This window comes from Haliotis cracherodii, unplaced genomic scaffold, assembly GCF_022045235.1.
Source record: "Haliotis cracherodii isolate W230 unplaced genomic scaffold, xgHalCrac1.p SCAF_2, whole genome shotgun sequence".
Lineage (NCBI taxonomy): Eukaryota > Metazoa > Mollusca > Gastropoda > Lepetellida > Haliotidae > Haliotis > Haliotis cracherodii.
Genome location: NW_027266275.1, coordinates 44,302,058 through 44,317,959, shown reverse-complemented (window position 1 = coordinate 44,317,959; position 15,902 = coordinate 44,302,058). Strand labels below are relative to the sequence as shown.

Genomic DNA, 15,902 nt, shown 5'->3' with positions numbered 1-15,902 from the left:
TCGGTAACCTGTAATCATGGTCCTTGTGGAAAGCTAGCTCGAAAAGATCAGAAGATTTGGGGCTACGATGGTCTGGGACAGCATACTACTGCTAAGAGGTTCCGGGATCGTTAGTTAACCCCGTGTCAGAAAGGGTACATCTGCTTCTTTAAGGTCGGCAGGTGGGAGAAGCCATGAGATCTGCCGTCTTCAGGTGAGATGAAGTCCCTTGGCATCACCTGCTTGGCACCCAAGTGAATCTGAGTGGATTTCTGCCACAAAGAGACACTTTTATCTTCTCAACTTTTTGACGTAGTAGATTTGGACGTTTTAGCCAATCTTGTGGTTCTAGATGTATCAGAGGTCTTGTACAGATTATCGAATTTTGTCTTTGGTGAGCCCTTGCAATAATTACATCTAGATTTGGGGAAACATGTGCTTTTTCTGCATGCTTGACATCCGGGGTGTTGGGTCTCCGATAATTTGGTCCTTGCCACATCCTGTGCAGGGTCCAGCCGGTGGTAGAGAGAGAGAGTCCATCACTCACAATACATTTTACTAACTAATTACCTACCAGACCAATCTTGCTTCTTATATCCTGTGGAAGTGAAGCCTACTGTATGATGTTGTAGTAGTCAAACTTGAAGATTTTGTGAGATCGTAACCAATGTTTAGATGTGATCAGCAATTTTTTTTGCTTGTTGACATCTCGACACAAAGGAAAGAAGTGATGTGTTCCTGCCTTGTGCATGTGCAGTTGCACTTCCTGCCAGTGATACGACTTACCTCACAACTATATAGATAGATTGGCAGTGAAGATGATGTCTGTTGAAATTTTAAATAAATTCATAGTGTGATTGACAGTGATACAGGAAATTATGGCAATGATGTAATAGAGGTAGGGTTTTCAAAGGAATGACACATGTTAGGCCCCACTTCTAACTACACATACACCAAATGTTCCTAGACTTGATCATTTGATCAAACTTGAAGATTTTGTGAGATCGTAACCAATGTTTAGATGTGATCAGCAATTTTATTTGCTTGTTGACATCTCGACACAAAGGAAAGAAGTGATGTGTTCCTGCCTTGTGCATGTGCAGTTGCGCTTCCTGCCAGTGATACGACTTACCTCACAACTATATAGATAGATTGGCAGTGAAGATGATGTCTGTTGAAATTTTAAATAAATTCATAGTGTGATTGACAGTGATACAGGAAATTATGGCAATGATGTAATAGAGGTAGGGTTTTCAAAGGAATGACACATGTTAGGCCCCACTTCTAACTACACATACACCAAATGTTCCTAGACTTGATCATTTGATCAAACTTGAAGATTTTGTGAGATCGTAACCAATGTTTAGATGTGATCAGCAATTTTATTTGCTTGTTGACATCTCGACACAAAGGAAAGAAGTGATGTGTTCCTGCCTTGTGCATGTGCAGTTGCACTTCCTGCCAGTGATACGACTTACCTCACAACTATATAGATAGATTGGCAGTGAAGATGATGTATGTTGAAATTTTAAATAAATTCATAGTGTGATTGACAGTGATACAGGAAATTATGGCAATGATGTAATAGAGGTAGGGTTTTCAAAGGAATGACACATGTTAGGCCCCACTTCTAACTACACATACACCAAATGTTCCTAGACTTGATCATTTGTGTGCAACTCGTGTTGTTCCGTGACAAGCTGAATAGCAACTCGTGACCCTCTCATGACCATTTTTGTGACCGGGTTCTGTCTAAGCGCAAATGGGCATATCTAAAACAATTGTCAACTCGTTGCATAATGATTCTAGTATATTTCCCCATATATTATATATACATTTCAGATGCAATCTAAAGCACATCTGTACATGCAGTATTATACAGTATGACCGAACACATTTATCTTGGGTATATTTTTAGATGCAAGACATATGTGAAATAAAAACTTATTCCGTCTGATTGGTTTGTCGTACTTTTGCACACAACATTCATCAATGGGTGTACTAGTCTTCTTTCAGGTTATGGAAAGGGGCAAGTGGTAATGAATGTAGACTTAATCAAAAGAGGTCAAAGTAATGGTCATAAATGGGTTTGAAAATCAGATTTGAACCATGACTTTCAGCCAGGTGGGCTAAAATTTATAGACAAACGGGTGATAGATAAGGCATCATGGCACATGCTCAGTTGAATCATAAGTTCAGCTGAGCTAAAATTAAATCGTGAGGCTAACCTCATAGTTATCAAACAATAGTTATTATTGTTAATAGTTCTAAGAATACTACCTCTGTTACATCATGGCCATAAATCCTGTATTGTGGCTGCAGACACACTATTACTAAATCTTCAGATTTTCAACAGAAGTCCTCTTCACTGTCAACTGCACACAACAAGTTGTTCCCCTAATAGAACATGTAGCTCTTCAGGTCTTTTGTGCAAAAAAGCGGGAAAAACATCACTTCTTTCCAAAACATCTCACACCTGGAGGCAGATGAATTGGGGAGGTGGGTGGGACTACTTCCTGATGTAATAGAAGTAGTATTCTTGGAATTATCAACAATAATAACTATTGTTTGTCAATTCCTCCAAATCCTTAACCTCTATTACATCATAGCCAGAATATACCAGAGGTATAAGGCGGGATTTGCCGCTAGTAACACCCTGTGTAGTTGACAGCAATTCAACACTGTCGTAGAGTTCTTCTTGTATATTACCAAATTCCAACCCTTCAAGAAGTAATTACTCTAGAATCTCTCTTAGAGGGACTTGAAATTGAGTGTTATGATTATATCAGTCAATATGCGATACCTTCACTTCAAGTAACTCATTATTTGCTGATAATCATGGAATGATGTCTTTAGTTGTATTCTAAGTCATCATTTGCCTCAGATTCTGAAAGTGACATCACTTCCCGTTTTATCAACTTCCGGTTATGATGTCACTTCCGGTCTAATGACGTCAGTTCCTCTTTTGACTGGTTTTGATGTCATTTCTAGAACCTCTGATGTCATTTATGATGTCACTTCCAGTATATATTCCTTCTGATTGTGACGTCACGGTAGATCTGTGTATCAGCTGTTCTAATACAGGTTATCCTTGAATTCCTTACGTACCATTCTAGTAAGTCAAGGTAAAAGGTCCCAACAAATGAATCCCTGTCAAGTCTGGCTGGATGTCTCGCAAGTAAAAACAAGTGAAAGTATTGTGCAATCCCCATTGGCATCCTGCTACAATTTGCTTTAAGGATATGGATGATGAGGATGCCAGATTAGTTGCCAAAGTTCGAATTTCGTGGGCAGAGCTAGAACCCATAGTTGGAGGAGTATCATGTGCTTGCCGATAATTCGTTGCTATGGTCGTTTTAAGCCATCCAGCGACCGTAGCTTTAGTGATATCTTTATCTGAGTGGATCTTGCACGAGATAAATAGACATCTTTGACGTCAGCCATGTGGATCAGTGGTTGTCAGATAGAACCTGAGAGCTCGTTTTGGACAAAGGAAGCTTTCGGGATGATCCACTGTTGGAATAGTATAGTGTCTATGACCCATTGGACCGGAAGCCGTGGACTGCTTCTTGGCTATAAAGTCTGGTAGAGACCGCAAGGTCCAGTTGGGAGTGTGAGTGAGACTGGAATAGTCGAGAGCGTGGAGTTCAGAAACTCTAGCTGTGGTAACCATGGCTTGTAAAAATGCTGCTTTATGGGATTATTGTAGAAGGGTAGCGTTTCCAAGAGGCTCGTATGGAGCGGCTAGTAAGGCAGACAGGATGACTGATAAATCCCATTTTGGGAAGATCCGGAGAATGTGAATATCCTCTAGGCTGAATGATCATATGAGTCTGTTAAGTACTGGATGTGTTCCGATCATTAATACATCAAGCTGGAGAATGGAATGGAAGGCGGATCTATATCCTTTTGGAAAGTCAACTGTGACATTAATTAGACCACATCTGTGTTTCAGGTGGACGAATTTGTTCCATATGTTGTCATAAAGTTGGGTAGATGACGATCCTGCATGACCAAGTTGGAGCGATGAGGATGACTGTGCAATCTGTCACTTCCAACTTCTGTATGACCTTGTCTAGGAGAGACCATGGTGGAAACGCATACAAAAACATTCCTATCCAATCCATGGAGAGTGCATCTATCTGGAGAGCTCTCGGATCTGGGACCGGGCTGACGTAGACCGGAAGTTGGTGGTTGCGACAGGTCGCAAAGAGGTCCAGATGCAGGGTGTCCCAAACAGAGGTTATCCTGGTAAAAACGTCTGGGTGAAGAGTCCACTCCGTGGGTACTATCCTCCCTGTTCGGGATAGGCTGTCCGCGAGTATGTTCAGTTTGGCTTGCTTCTGAATGTATCCATCACTGTAATGTTGTCTGTGGCAATCAGGATTGATGATTTGATGAGGCGATCTTTACAAGTCTGGAGAGAACAATAGATTGCTTTCATCTCTCTGCAACTTAGGTGTAGAGCTGTTTCCGTCTCGGTCCATAAACCCTGAACTTGGAGGTTGTCCATGTGAGCTCCCCAACCTGAATCTGACGCGTCTGTGTGCAGGTGGTGCTCGGGAGCTGGTAGTGTGAGATAAGACGTCCCAAACGGAGGTTATCTTCTTGGTAAAATGTCTGGGTGAAGAGTCCACTCTGTGTGTACAATCCCCCCTGTTCAGGGTAGGCTGTCCGCGAGTATGTTCAGTTTGGCTGGAATATGTCTCGTTTCCATTCGGCAGCTGAATGAGTCGGCCAAGGCAAATAGCTGAGTAGTTGCTTGCTTCTGAATGTATCCATCACTGTAATGTTGTCTGTGGCAATCAGGATGGATGATTTGATGAGGCGATCTTTTTAAGTCTGGAGAGCACAATAGATTGCTTTCATCACTCTGCAATTTAGGTGTAGAGCTGTTTCCGTCTCGGTCCATAAACCCTGAACTTGGAGGTCGTCCATGTAAGCTCCCCAACCTGAATCTGACGCGTCTGTGTGCAGGTGTTGTTCGGGAGCTGGTAGTGTGAGATAAGATCTTTCGATCTTGGCTCACGTGGAGAGGTATGAGTACCCGTGTGTCCAGGGTATTATGTCCTAGGGAGTTGATCCAATTCTGTAGCAGGCATAATTGTAATCGTCCTCTGTGAGTCATATCTTGTAGAGAGGACAGTGGTGGATGAGAGACATCCACCATCTGGGCTGATCATGGCTATGGACTTGTGCAACTGGTCCTCCGGGGGCAAAGATGTCCTTGGCGTAGCAGGAATCTGGCCCCGATGTAGACGTTGTCTTGTACTGGATAAATCTCTGACTTGGTCGGAGGGATAACGAACCCGAGATAGGACATGAGTTGGGTGAGGAATGTCACATCCTGACGAAAATGGGTGTGTTCCTGATTGGCGGCCATCTGTAAATAGGCAAAGTTGATGACTGGCACCATTATTCTGGTGAATAACCATGGGGCTACTGATATGCCAAATGGTAGTACCCAGAACTCCGCAAAACGGAGGTAATTTCATGACATGTGGAGGATTGGCACAGGAAAAATATGCATCCTCATGACTGATGGCTGATGACCCAATCTCCTGTTCCAAGTGATGAACGTAGTTACCTGACTGATTCCATCTGAAATCTTGGAGGCGGGACCAAGTACTTCTTGTTGAGAGTTTTGAGGTCTATTATCATTCTCATCTCTGTGGAATTTTTTTTTCAGTACTAAAAACACCGGGGAGTAGAACCCCCAAGTTTTGTTGGTATCCCACAATCTCCGAATGGCCCGTTTGGTGGTGAGGGTCTTGATGGCAAGATTGGCTACGTCCAGTTTGGCATCTTTCAGGCGAAACCTGCATTCCTCTGGACAGGATACATGTTGAGGGCGCTTGAGGAAGTGTAGCTTGTACCCATGATGGATAAAGTCTAAAATCCAGTGGTCAGTCGTAATGTGCATCCAATTTTCGGCGTATGACAAAAGACCTCCCACTGGACCCTGCGACGGCAGAATGTTGAATGGCGGAAGTTGTGTATCGTAATCTGTAGACAAAACCAATTCAATAGGATCTGCAACGCTTGGAGGGGGAGAAACAAGTCATCCTCTATCCCTGCGACCTATGGACCTCATTTGATACAGCTTCTCCTGCATAGTCGGGAGTGGAAGCCGATCATCGTATCGTTCATTTGGTCTAAGATCCTGAAGGTGTAACTTGGCCACGGTATAGTACGGTGGATGTGGGATGACGACGGAAATGGCTACTGGTGTCTCGGGCATCTCCGGAGGAGGCGACTGTTCATTCTGTGGCTGCGTGGTCGGCATGTAGTGATATATAGCGTCTATCATGTCTACAAAGGAAAACGCCGGTCCAAACCGGTTCCATGGGCACATAAGCAAGATCGTCCTTGTCCAATGGGATCCATGACTCCGGTATAATCTGCCTATGTGATGGCTGAGGGTCTGGCATAACAGGATCCAGACAGCTGGCCTGGTGACGTGAAGGCTGCGCCCTGTCCTCGTGCCGTCATGGTCTGTGCCGGAATCACTGGGCCATGCCCAGGAAGCCTGTTTAGGAGTCACATGGTGACCGGCTTGCTATAGTGACTATAGCCGACGATACAGATCGGTCCGTGCTGCCCATGCGGGAGCCATACGGTTTCTTGACAGCTCGGCTGGTCGGCTAGGGGGTAAGGCGGTCTTGCCAGTACCCTGGTCATCTCAAGATCTGGGCATGCTGGATTCCGTTGATGACCTAGGTTTTGATGATTGCTCAACCCTGTCTGGCCTCTTGGCTGGGGAAGACTTCTGAGACTGCCACTTCTTCATCTGGTCTACCTCTGAACTGATGGCCGCCAGACGGGTGTTAATCATGTCTTCGATGGAGGCCTGTTGTTGGGCGAAGCGTCTCTCCAGCATGCTGGTCTCAAAACCCGAAGATGATTGGGGAGTTGAAGGGGTCAAAGGTGTAGAGATTGTCTCTGAAGGGCCTAGATGACAACAAAAATACAGGTGTTGACTCTAGCACACACAGGAAAGAAGGGACGTTTTTCATGCCTTTTTGCACAGAAGAACTGAAGAGCTTCATGTGCTATTAGGGGAACAATTAGTTGTGTGTAGTTGACAGTGAAGAGGACTTCTGTTGAAAATCTGAAGATTTAGTAATAGTGTGTCTGCAGCCAAAATACAGGATTTATGGCCATGATGTAATAGGGGTTAAGGATTCACAGGAATTGTTGAAGTTAGATGGTGATCAGGTGGCGAGTTTCTGTGACATGGCTGATTTTGTGTCATTGTACACCACTAATTTTCAGTATTGACACTTGAACAGGTAATCAATGACCAGGAAAATGTTAACATGTCAAATTCAAAATTTATCTAAGTGGCCTTCATTTTTTATGTCAAATGCTATTTATTTTAAACTGACCTCTGTGTGACATAATCCATCTGTGCATCACTCTTTCCTCTGTTTTGTCGAGTCTGCAAAATAAAAATATATGCAGAAGTAGATACTTCTTTAAATACAAGATAGTGTCTAAAAAGACCACCAAATGTACCTGTATATGGGCTGGAATAATACATCAAGGATAACATTGAGGTCAACAATTTCATAAATAAACAAATTACAATGATTGCAATAATTTAGGTCACAATTTGACATGGTCAACAAAGATGTCTCCATAACTGGAGCAACAGCTGTTAGTTTCTTAATTTGCTGGACATCAGTTTGCTAACACAGATTCCAGTCACAACAATACCTCCAGTGCAGTTTCAAGGTATCTGGCCTGGAGTATCTTATGCTTGCAATCATATGCTGACTTGGTAGATTGGATTCATAATGTTAGATGAGAATAAAACAGTTATGATAAAACAATGTCTTGTGTCAATGTTGTTTATATATTACTTACAGACATGAATATGCACACATGACAGCACTCTTATCAAGACTAACGTCAAATGGCCTTCGTCTAGAAACATCACAAATACAATCACACACAACATTACTTTCCAGCCAACAAGTGAGTGAGTTCAAATTTAAAATTGCATCAGAGCAGCAAACAAGTAACCCTGGCAATCACTCACTGGGCTCCACCATCTTGAAAGTAACAGTTTGTTGGGTAAGGGCTTTCCACTATGGTGGCAGGTTTAGCACCATCTTTATTCACATCTTCTTTAGTCCTGACAGATTTTGTCCAATTGTTGTGGTACTATCCTACAAGGCGCATCTGAATCTTTCTGTCACTGCAATTGCCTCTGTTTGAACTATCAGCTTGAAAATATGAGTCAAATTAAAAACTTCACATTTTTAAAAGTAATCCCATATATGATATACAACGGACAAATGTATCAGAGAAGGTAATTTTTGATCATTAATGTCCAAAGAAGGAGTTAATTAACGTCGGTAACCATAATTTGTTCCAAGCACCTACGGTATTTGGTAATAACATCAACAGTTTAAATCATAAGTCTCAAGCACAAAAACTGATGGCACACAAGTTCAGTGGCGTGTATGGCCACCATGTGCGTTGACAACTGCCACACAACGCCTCCCCATGGACCTTGTGATGCTTGTGAACACATGATTGGGAAGACGACGCCATTGTTGCTGCAAAATGGTGCCAAGATCTTGCAAATTCTGTGGTTGGTTCTGGAGAGTGCGCAGACTTCTGCCAAGAGCATCCGAGACGTGCTCGATGGAATTGAGGTCGGGAGACCTTGATGGCCAGTCCATAACGTTGACTCCCGCATTCTGAAGGAAATTCCTTGTCAAAATTGCTGTGTGGGGTCTGGCATTGTCGTGTTGGAAGATCAAACCGGGTCCATGTGCTGCCATAAAAGGCAGAAGTTCTGGTGCCAGTACCTGGTTGCCGTAAGCAGCAGCTTTGAGCCACGGATGACAAGTAGCCTGGAACGTGCATTGCCACAGAAAGCACCCCACACCATGACACTTCCGCCTCGAAATCTGTCAACTTCCTGTACACAACACTGCGCGTAACGTTCATGACGGCGCCTCCACACCCTCGCCCTACCATCAGCAAATTGAAGATTAAATCGGGATTCATCACTGAAGACGACTTGATTCCAATTCCTCTGAGTCCATCGTAAGTGTCGCTGTGCCCACAATTATTGAAGTTGACATATGTGTAATTGAGTCAGAATCAGCCCGCAGTATGGCCGTCGTGCTTGAAGGTGAGCAGTTCTCAGACGCTTTCGAACAGTTTGCGCACTCAGTCTACCCCTAAACAATTCATTTCTGGGTCATGTAGCCGTCAAAAATCGACCAAACACGTGGTCGACCCGGCCGAGGGCGATCAGCGGTGGTACCCGTTTGCTGTAGACGCGTCTGTAAATCATAAACAGTCCGTCGACTGCAACCCATCGTCCTTGCGACTTCAGCTACGGACGTTCCCGTCTGCAACATGCCGATGGCACGTTCACGTTGCACTTTTGAAAGGCGTGGCATGACAAATGGCCGTAAAGACTTTTGTTTCATTGTGTTTTTCTTTTTTTGTTAATGACTGCTAACAAGTATGGCTGAAAACACGTTCAGTATTATGGCCACGTGACCAGTTGCACGTGAAGAACCACTTGCCACTATAGTGCTGTGCACATGATTTTGATAGATTCACTTGCACAAAAACGGGTGTTATCTGAAGACAATACGTGGCCATTACTGTTTAAATACACAATAATGGCCCACAATGATAACTGGTCAAAATGTTAAAATTTTAGGATTGTGAAGTTTTTAAATTGGTTCAGTATATGTTGCAAAGGGGAGAGAAAGCCTTCTGTTGCTAAAGGATATGCATTCCATATCTTGGTAGATGGAGTTCATGTGATGATGTCAGCTTCCTCTGCGTACCAAAGGCATGCCAAAGTTGAATAAACAGATTGTGAAACTGATGATGGTGGCATATGGACATGTGCACAGTGCACAAATCAGGTGAAATTACGCAATGTTTGTCAGGGAGAGCAGTTGGATTGGTTCATGTGATCCTAATAAATTACTGTGTATTCCAAATGAGATGGAAATTAATTTCTGAGAGGGAGAATAAATCCCTCATACCCCTTTTAAGAAGAAAACAGGCTGCACTTGTATTTCTGCGTGGACATTATCTCTTGTGTCCCATTACAAAGAAAAATGGGTTTTTCAGATTAAAAACGATGTTTTATTGGTCTGTTTTCAGTCGTACAAATGGGTATCTCATACCTCTAGTCGCACGTTAAAAGGAAGCCAGAAGCTGGAATGTAAACAATAAACTTGTTTCCGTCCGGTTGCGCACGCATCTCCCTATGACATGTCACAAATCTCGAAGAATAAGCCATCAAGCAGGACTGGACTGGATTACTTCCCTGTGGGGATGGCTGGGTGGGAACGTACGACTGAAAACAGACCAATAAAACATAGTTTTTAATCTGGAAAACCCATGTTTTAGTCTGTTTTCAGTCATAACAAATGGATAGAATTCGACGGAACACTGGAAGGAGGGTCAGGAAAGTAATCAGGAAGTGACCTCTTTCACGTCGAATGTACCAAGTTCCTCACCCCTGTAGTGACAATAGAACATTCGACCAGATGCAAGGACGAGACAAATTGTTTATCACGAACGCACAGCATGGTTAATGCTCATCGACACACAACTAATTATCGATGCGACAGGACAACTGCACGCGTCAGTTGAACTGCGATCGAAATGGTCGACGTATAGTTTAGTTACAGATCAACTCGCAGTATACAAGGTAACTAAAACAGCATGTTTAATGCTCTTCGACCCACAAGTAAGTATCGATGCGACAGGACAACTGCACACGTCAGTTGAATTGCGATCGAAGTGTGGTCGGCTTATAATGTAGTTACAGAACGACTCGTCGTATCCAAGGTAAGGAAAAATAGCATGGTTAATGCTCTTCGACACACAACTAATTATCGATGCGACAAGACAACTGCACACGTCAGTTGAATTGCGATCGAAGTGTGGTCGGCGCATAATTTAGTTACAGAGCAACTCGCAGTATACAAGGTAACTAAAAAATACGAGCAGTACTATAAAGTATGGGAAGACGATGCATACACCGAATAACCATAATAAAACAGCAGAAGTACTGCATGCAACAGTTTTTATTGTAACCTGTTATCTGGCACGAAGTGTCGAGCTTCGTGCAGATGAGAGGAGGTGGGAGATGCGAGTCCTTGCGCCTCGTAAGCTCTGAGAATGACCGCTCTCAACCAAAAGCAGAGAGTATTACGTCTAATCTCTTTCTTTGCATTGGTTGAGAGCGGTATGAACAGCCGTCGAAAATGTTATCGTCAACTTTTCAGATCGCTGCAGGTAAATACGAAGCGCACGAACTGGGCTTTTCTGAGACAATGTCGAACGCGACCCGATCGAGAGGCTCGTAAGTCTAACTAGACAGGTAGCGCAGAACGATATCGAGGTCCCAGGCCGGCAGTCAGAATTAATGTGACTCATCTTCAACCATGACGGCACGTAGAATTTTCTGCAATTCCGGTATTTTAGTGAGCCTGTCGCCCGTAGGAGATGGCTCGTCTAGGTAGAAGGCGACCCTGATCGCCTGCCGATGGAGCCATTCTACGACCGTCTTCATGATCCGTGTGATGAAGTCTTCCCCCTACTGGTAGCTCGTCTAAAGGTAGTAGACTCTTACGACGGTGACGGCGGGGGAAGGGACCTCACTACCTCCCCCGCTGGCTTGCTGTCGACAGCATAGCTGGTGTAGCTGGTGACGAACAGCAGTGTCAATGGATCCCCAATGCCTATCTACTACAAGAATCTTGGAGGGCACTGGTTTCTTGAAGAGTAGCCCCCAATCAAAGTCCCTACTCCTGGGTGACGAAAACGGCATGCCAGAGATCGGGTAACGCGATCGAACAGGTGGTTTGCTGAAACTCAGCCCCGGCAGAGCAGAGGCAAGTTCTGGTCCATATCGTGAGCCATGGCTTTGAAGACATCGGGAGGAGAAGACTGAAGAGACTGCAGCGTATCTCCAACCTTAAAGTCAGCACACGTCGGTTTGTCATCATCAGGCAGAAAAGTGAGATAGCCAAGCCGTAGCCAGGCTGTCGTCACAATCCATCGTCGACGTCGATTGTGTAGATGTAGATGAAGGTACTGGTGTACTGGTCGATGGTCCATGGACCTCCGACGTAGTCGAATCCTTCTTAGTCGACGCCGTCGAGTCAAGTACCGCCGTCGTGATCTGGGCTATCAAAGCCGGGTCGATATGAAAGTGAGACGAGGGTGTCGATCAGTCATTATCTCTACGACGTTGTCGTCACAATCCATCGTCGACGTCGATTGTGTAGGCGTAGATGAAGGAACCGGTGTACAGGACGATGGTCCATGGACCTCCGACGTAGTCGAACCCTTCTCGGTCGACGCCGTCAATGCGAGTACCGCCGCCGTCATCTGGCCTATCAAAGCCGGGTCGATATGAAAGTGAGACAAGGGTGATGATCGATCATTATCTCTACGACGCTGATCTCCCAAAAACTCCCTTCGAGAGCGTCGCATGTCCCCGTGGGGACGAGGGCTACGATCTCTAACTGTAGAAGTACTACGATCCCCATCGTAGTTATCGTCCAAATCGAACTCCCAACGACCTCGATGGCGACGAACGTCCTCGTGTCGTTTACTGTCTCTCGACGAGGCACTAGACCTGTCGTCCTGGGGCGGGAATGACTTGAAGAGTGGGATCCGTATTCACTGTCGACCTATCGTCGTTGGTAGGACGAGAAACGGACCGACTGGGGACTGTAGCCCCCTCATGGTCCTCGTCACGAGTCGGTCCCGTCGTAACGGGGGTGGCTGAGTGATGCTCTTGATCAACCGATTGACGAAGATCTGTCGTGCGGGTAGTATCATCAGCAGGCGAACGGTCACGTGTCTTGTCGAAAACATAAGTTGACTGGGGCGGGTCGTTATCAACTGATTTCTTGGGTGTGGCCGACACGCCACCCCCAGGGCCAGATGTAGAGGCTGCAGAGTCCAGGGATCCACCCGATGACCTACTCTGCTTGTAGCGCTGGTCAGTAGCCCGCTTCGCCAACGCACGAAGATACCAATTAAAGTGATCACATTCTTTTTGTTTATCCAACGAACACGTTGAAAATCTGTCCTTAATTATGCTGGAAGGACAATACTTGTGAGGATCTACTTTAGACAGTATACCTTGACACGAAGCAGAAAAGCCCGACATGTTGCCACGTGTATAATCAAGTCAAACAGTGAAAAACGTGTTGAACACAAACAATGGATTACCAAGGTCTACAGGTAAGACATATTATTATTACTGTATTAGAACAACAACTGTAGACACACGATAAGTACTAGTAGAATACAAACTAGCAGTCTATCGCGAAAGACCTTCTTGAGCGACCAGCTCAGAGGCGCGCTGAGAGATTTGTGACATGTCATAGGGAGGTGCGTGCGCACCGGACGGAAACAAGTTTATTGTTTACATTCCAGCTTCTGGCTTCCTTTTAATGTGCGACTAGAGGTATGAGATACCCATTTGTACGACTGAAAACAGACTAAAACATACATTGTTTATATCTGCAGGCCTCGAAAAATTTCTTAAACCCAACTTGTCCTGCAGGGCAAGTAGCCATCATATTGTACTCGTCCTGCAACATTTTTGCTTGCCCTCTTAAATTCTAAAAAGTTTTATGTTCTCAGTTATTATTTCCATTTTCTGTAATTTACCTTTGATATTTATGAGAGACAGTAAAAAATAATTCAGTCACCGCCACATATGTACCTTCATCACCGACCATTCAAACTAGCTGAACATGCGCCTTGCATAGTTTGTTAGTTATTTACAGTCATCAAACAATAGTTATCATTGTGAATAATTCTAAGAATACTACCTCTATTACATCATTGCCATAAATTCCTGTTTATGCTGAGAACCACACTATAAATTTTTGATAAATTTTCAACAGACGTCCTCTTCACTGCCAACATATCTAATAGTTGTGATGGAAACCCTATCCCTCGCCAGGGGCGCCACTGCGCATGCGCAAGGTGGGAATCTCCTCACTTCTTTCAACCCATTATCCTCATCAAGTAGATGCAGATATTTGGGGAGGTGGGAGGGATTAATTCCTGATCTAATAGAGGTAGTATTCTTAGAATTATTCACAATGATAACTATTGTTTGATAATTCTTGTGAATACCTTACGTCTATTACATCATTGCCAGTATACACCAGAGGGACCAGTGGGTTCTGGTATCTAGCATCCCTTAGATATTGGCTTTGTGAAGTGGTAACCCAAGGATTATATGCCAAAAGGGGCTCAAACGGAATATGTCTAATAGTCTACTTACAAGACTAGACATAGAGAAATTTCAAGCGTCATATAATGGGTATAATATCCATGTATATATCCACCACTGTGATACTTAGACATATTATGACGTCACTTCCGGTGATGACGTTATCTGTGACGTCACTTCCGGTTGTCATTCCATGCCCACTTGTGGTATATGTCTTCTATGATCTCTTATCACTTATGACGTGGTTTTCCGTTATGCCCTTTTGGATAGTGATATTTAATGTATTTAGACTTTAGTCCGGTGCGATGTCTCCCATGACGTCACTTCCGGTGGTAGTACATAGATACATCCTAGATTATCATGTAGATACCGTATATCACTTAATCCTTCGATCTCTGATTTCAGTGTTGCCACTTGCCTTGTTTACTAATTCACTAGTACAACCCAGTACAAAGGTCAACTTACCCTGAGTTCATGAGGTATTCTGAAATCTTCACACACACACACACACACACACACACAAACACACACACAAACACACACACACCACTTTTTCCCCTTTCTGGCAGAGGGGGGGAACAAGGTTACTTGGAGACTATCACCTGGGCTGCCACCAAGGGTCCCAGTGTGTATAGTCCATCCAGATCGGTCTGTATGTCTCGTAAGTAAAAGTTTGAGAACTTGTTATGGGACTTCCACTGGCAGCTAGCTAGGACTTGTTCAATGGATACTGTATTCCATGTGGCTAGACTTGTTGCAAGGGCTCTGATCTCTTGAGGCCTGCAGTTTCCCCAAGTTGGCGTGGAGACCTGTTTCCAGTTTATAGCTATCTGCGATAACCGATCTGAGCCATCCCGCTACAGGACCCTTTGTTATGCCCTTTTCTGACGAGGGTTTGCAAGAGATAAAAAGGCGTTTTCTCTGCTTTCTGTGGGGTTGAGTTGCAGTAATGAAGTATCTCAAGGCTCTTATGGGACAAAGAAATCTGTCCGGATAGTCCACACTTTTACTTAAGATTCCGATGTTCATCACACCATCATTTAATTGAAAAAGGTAGATATCCAAATATTCCGAGAAAAAATAGACTCTGTCCACTGTGTGACCTAGGATTAATTGTGGATGAGTATCACTTTTTACTGGTATGTCCGCATTATGATGAACTAAGAAAAGTATATTTACCAAAATATTTTTATAAACCATTGTACATTTAAGTTTAAACTATTACTGACCACTAGCAACACTGAAACCATAAGAAATCTTTCTATGTACATATATCATGCTTTTATACAAAGAAAATCAATTTTGGAAATTATATGATTGTACCAATTGCTCCTGTAATCATGATTGTACTATATGCCTGTGGCCTCCTCAGTACATTGAATAAAGAAATAAAGAATAAAAATAAAGTACTTAAGGCTGGTATTGTGTATTGCCTGTGTCCGAGTGGGCCGAAGGTTGACGACTGGTTTTTGGCAATAAATTCTGTGAGCGATCTGAACGACACTGATTTCCATTCTTGGGTATGAGTTACAGTTGAAATGTCAATAGCGTGTAATTCTGATACACGAGCCGCCGTAGCCATGGCTAGGAGAAAAGCAGTCTTCCTGGAGACTAAAAGTAATGTTGCACTACTCATGGGTTCATATGGTGCTTTCATCAATAC

The 15,902-nt window shown here is 43.8% G+C and overlaps 1 protein-coding gene across 3 annotated transcripts in view; it reads right to left on the bottom strand.

The window, feature by feature from the left end:
• LOC139468142 (rab11 family-interacting protein 4-like) overlaps positions 1-15,902 on the bottom strand; it is a 403,346-nt gene that overhangs the window by 143,504 nt on the left and 243,940 nt on the right. For all 3 annotated transcript variants that reach the window (XM_071249916.1, XM_071249917.1, XM_071249919.1), the window contains one exon: positions 7,368-7,420. In XM_071249916.1, coding sequence (XP_071106017.1) covers positions 7,368-7,420 — 53 coding nt within the window. The remainder of the gene's footprint in view (positions 1-7,367; positions 7,421-15,902) is intronic.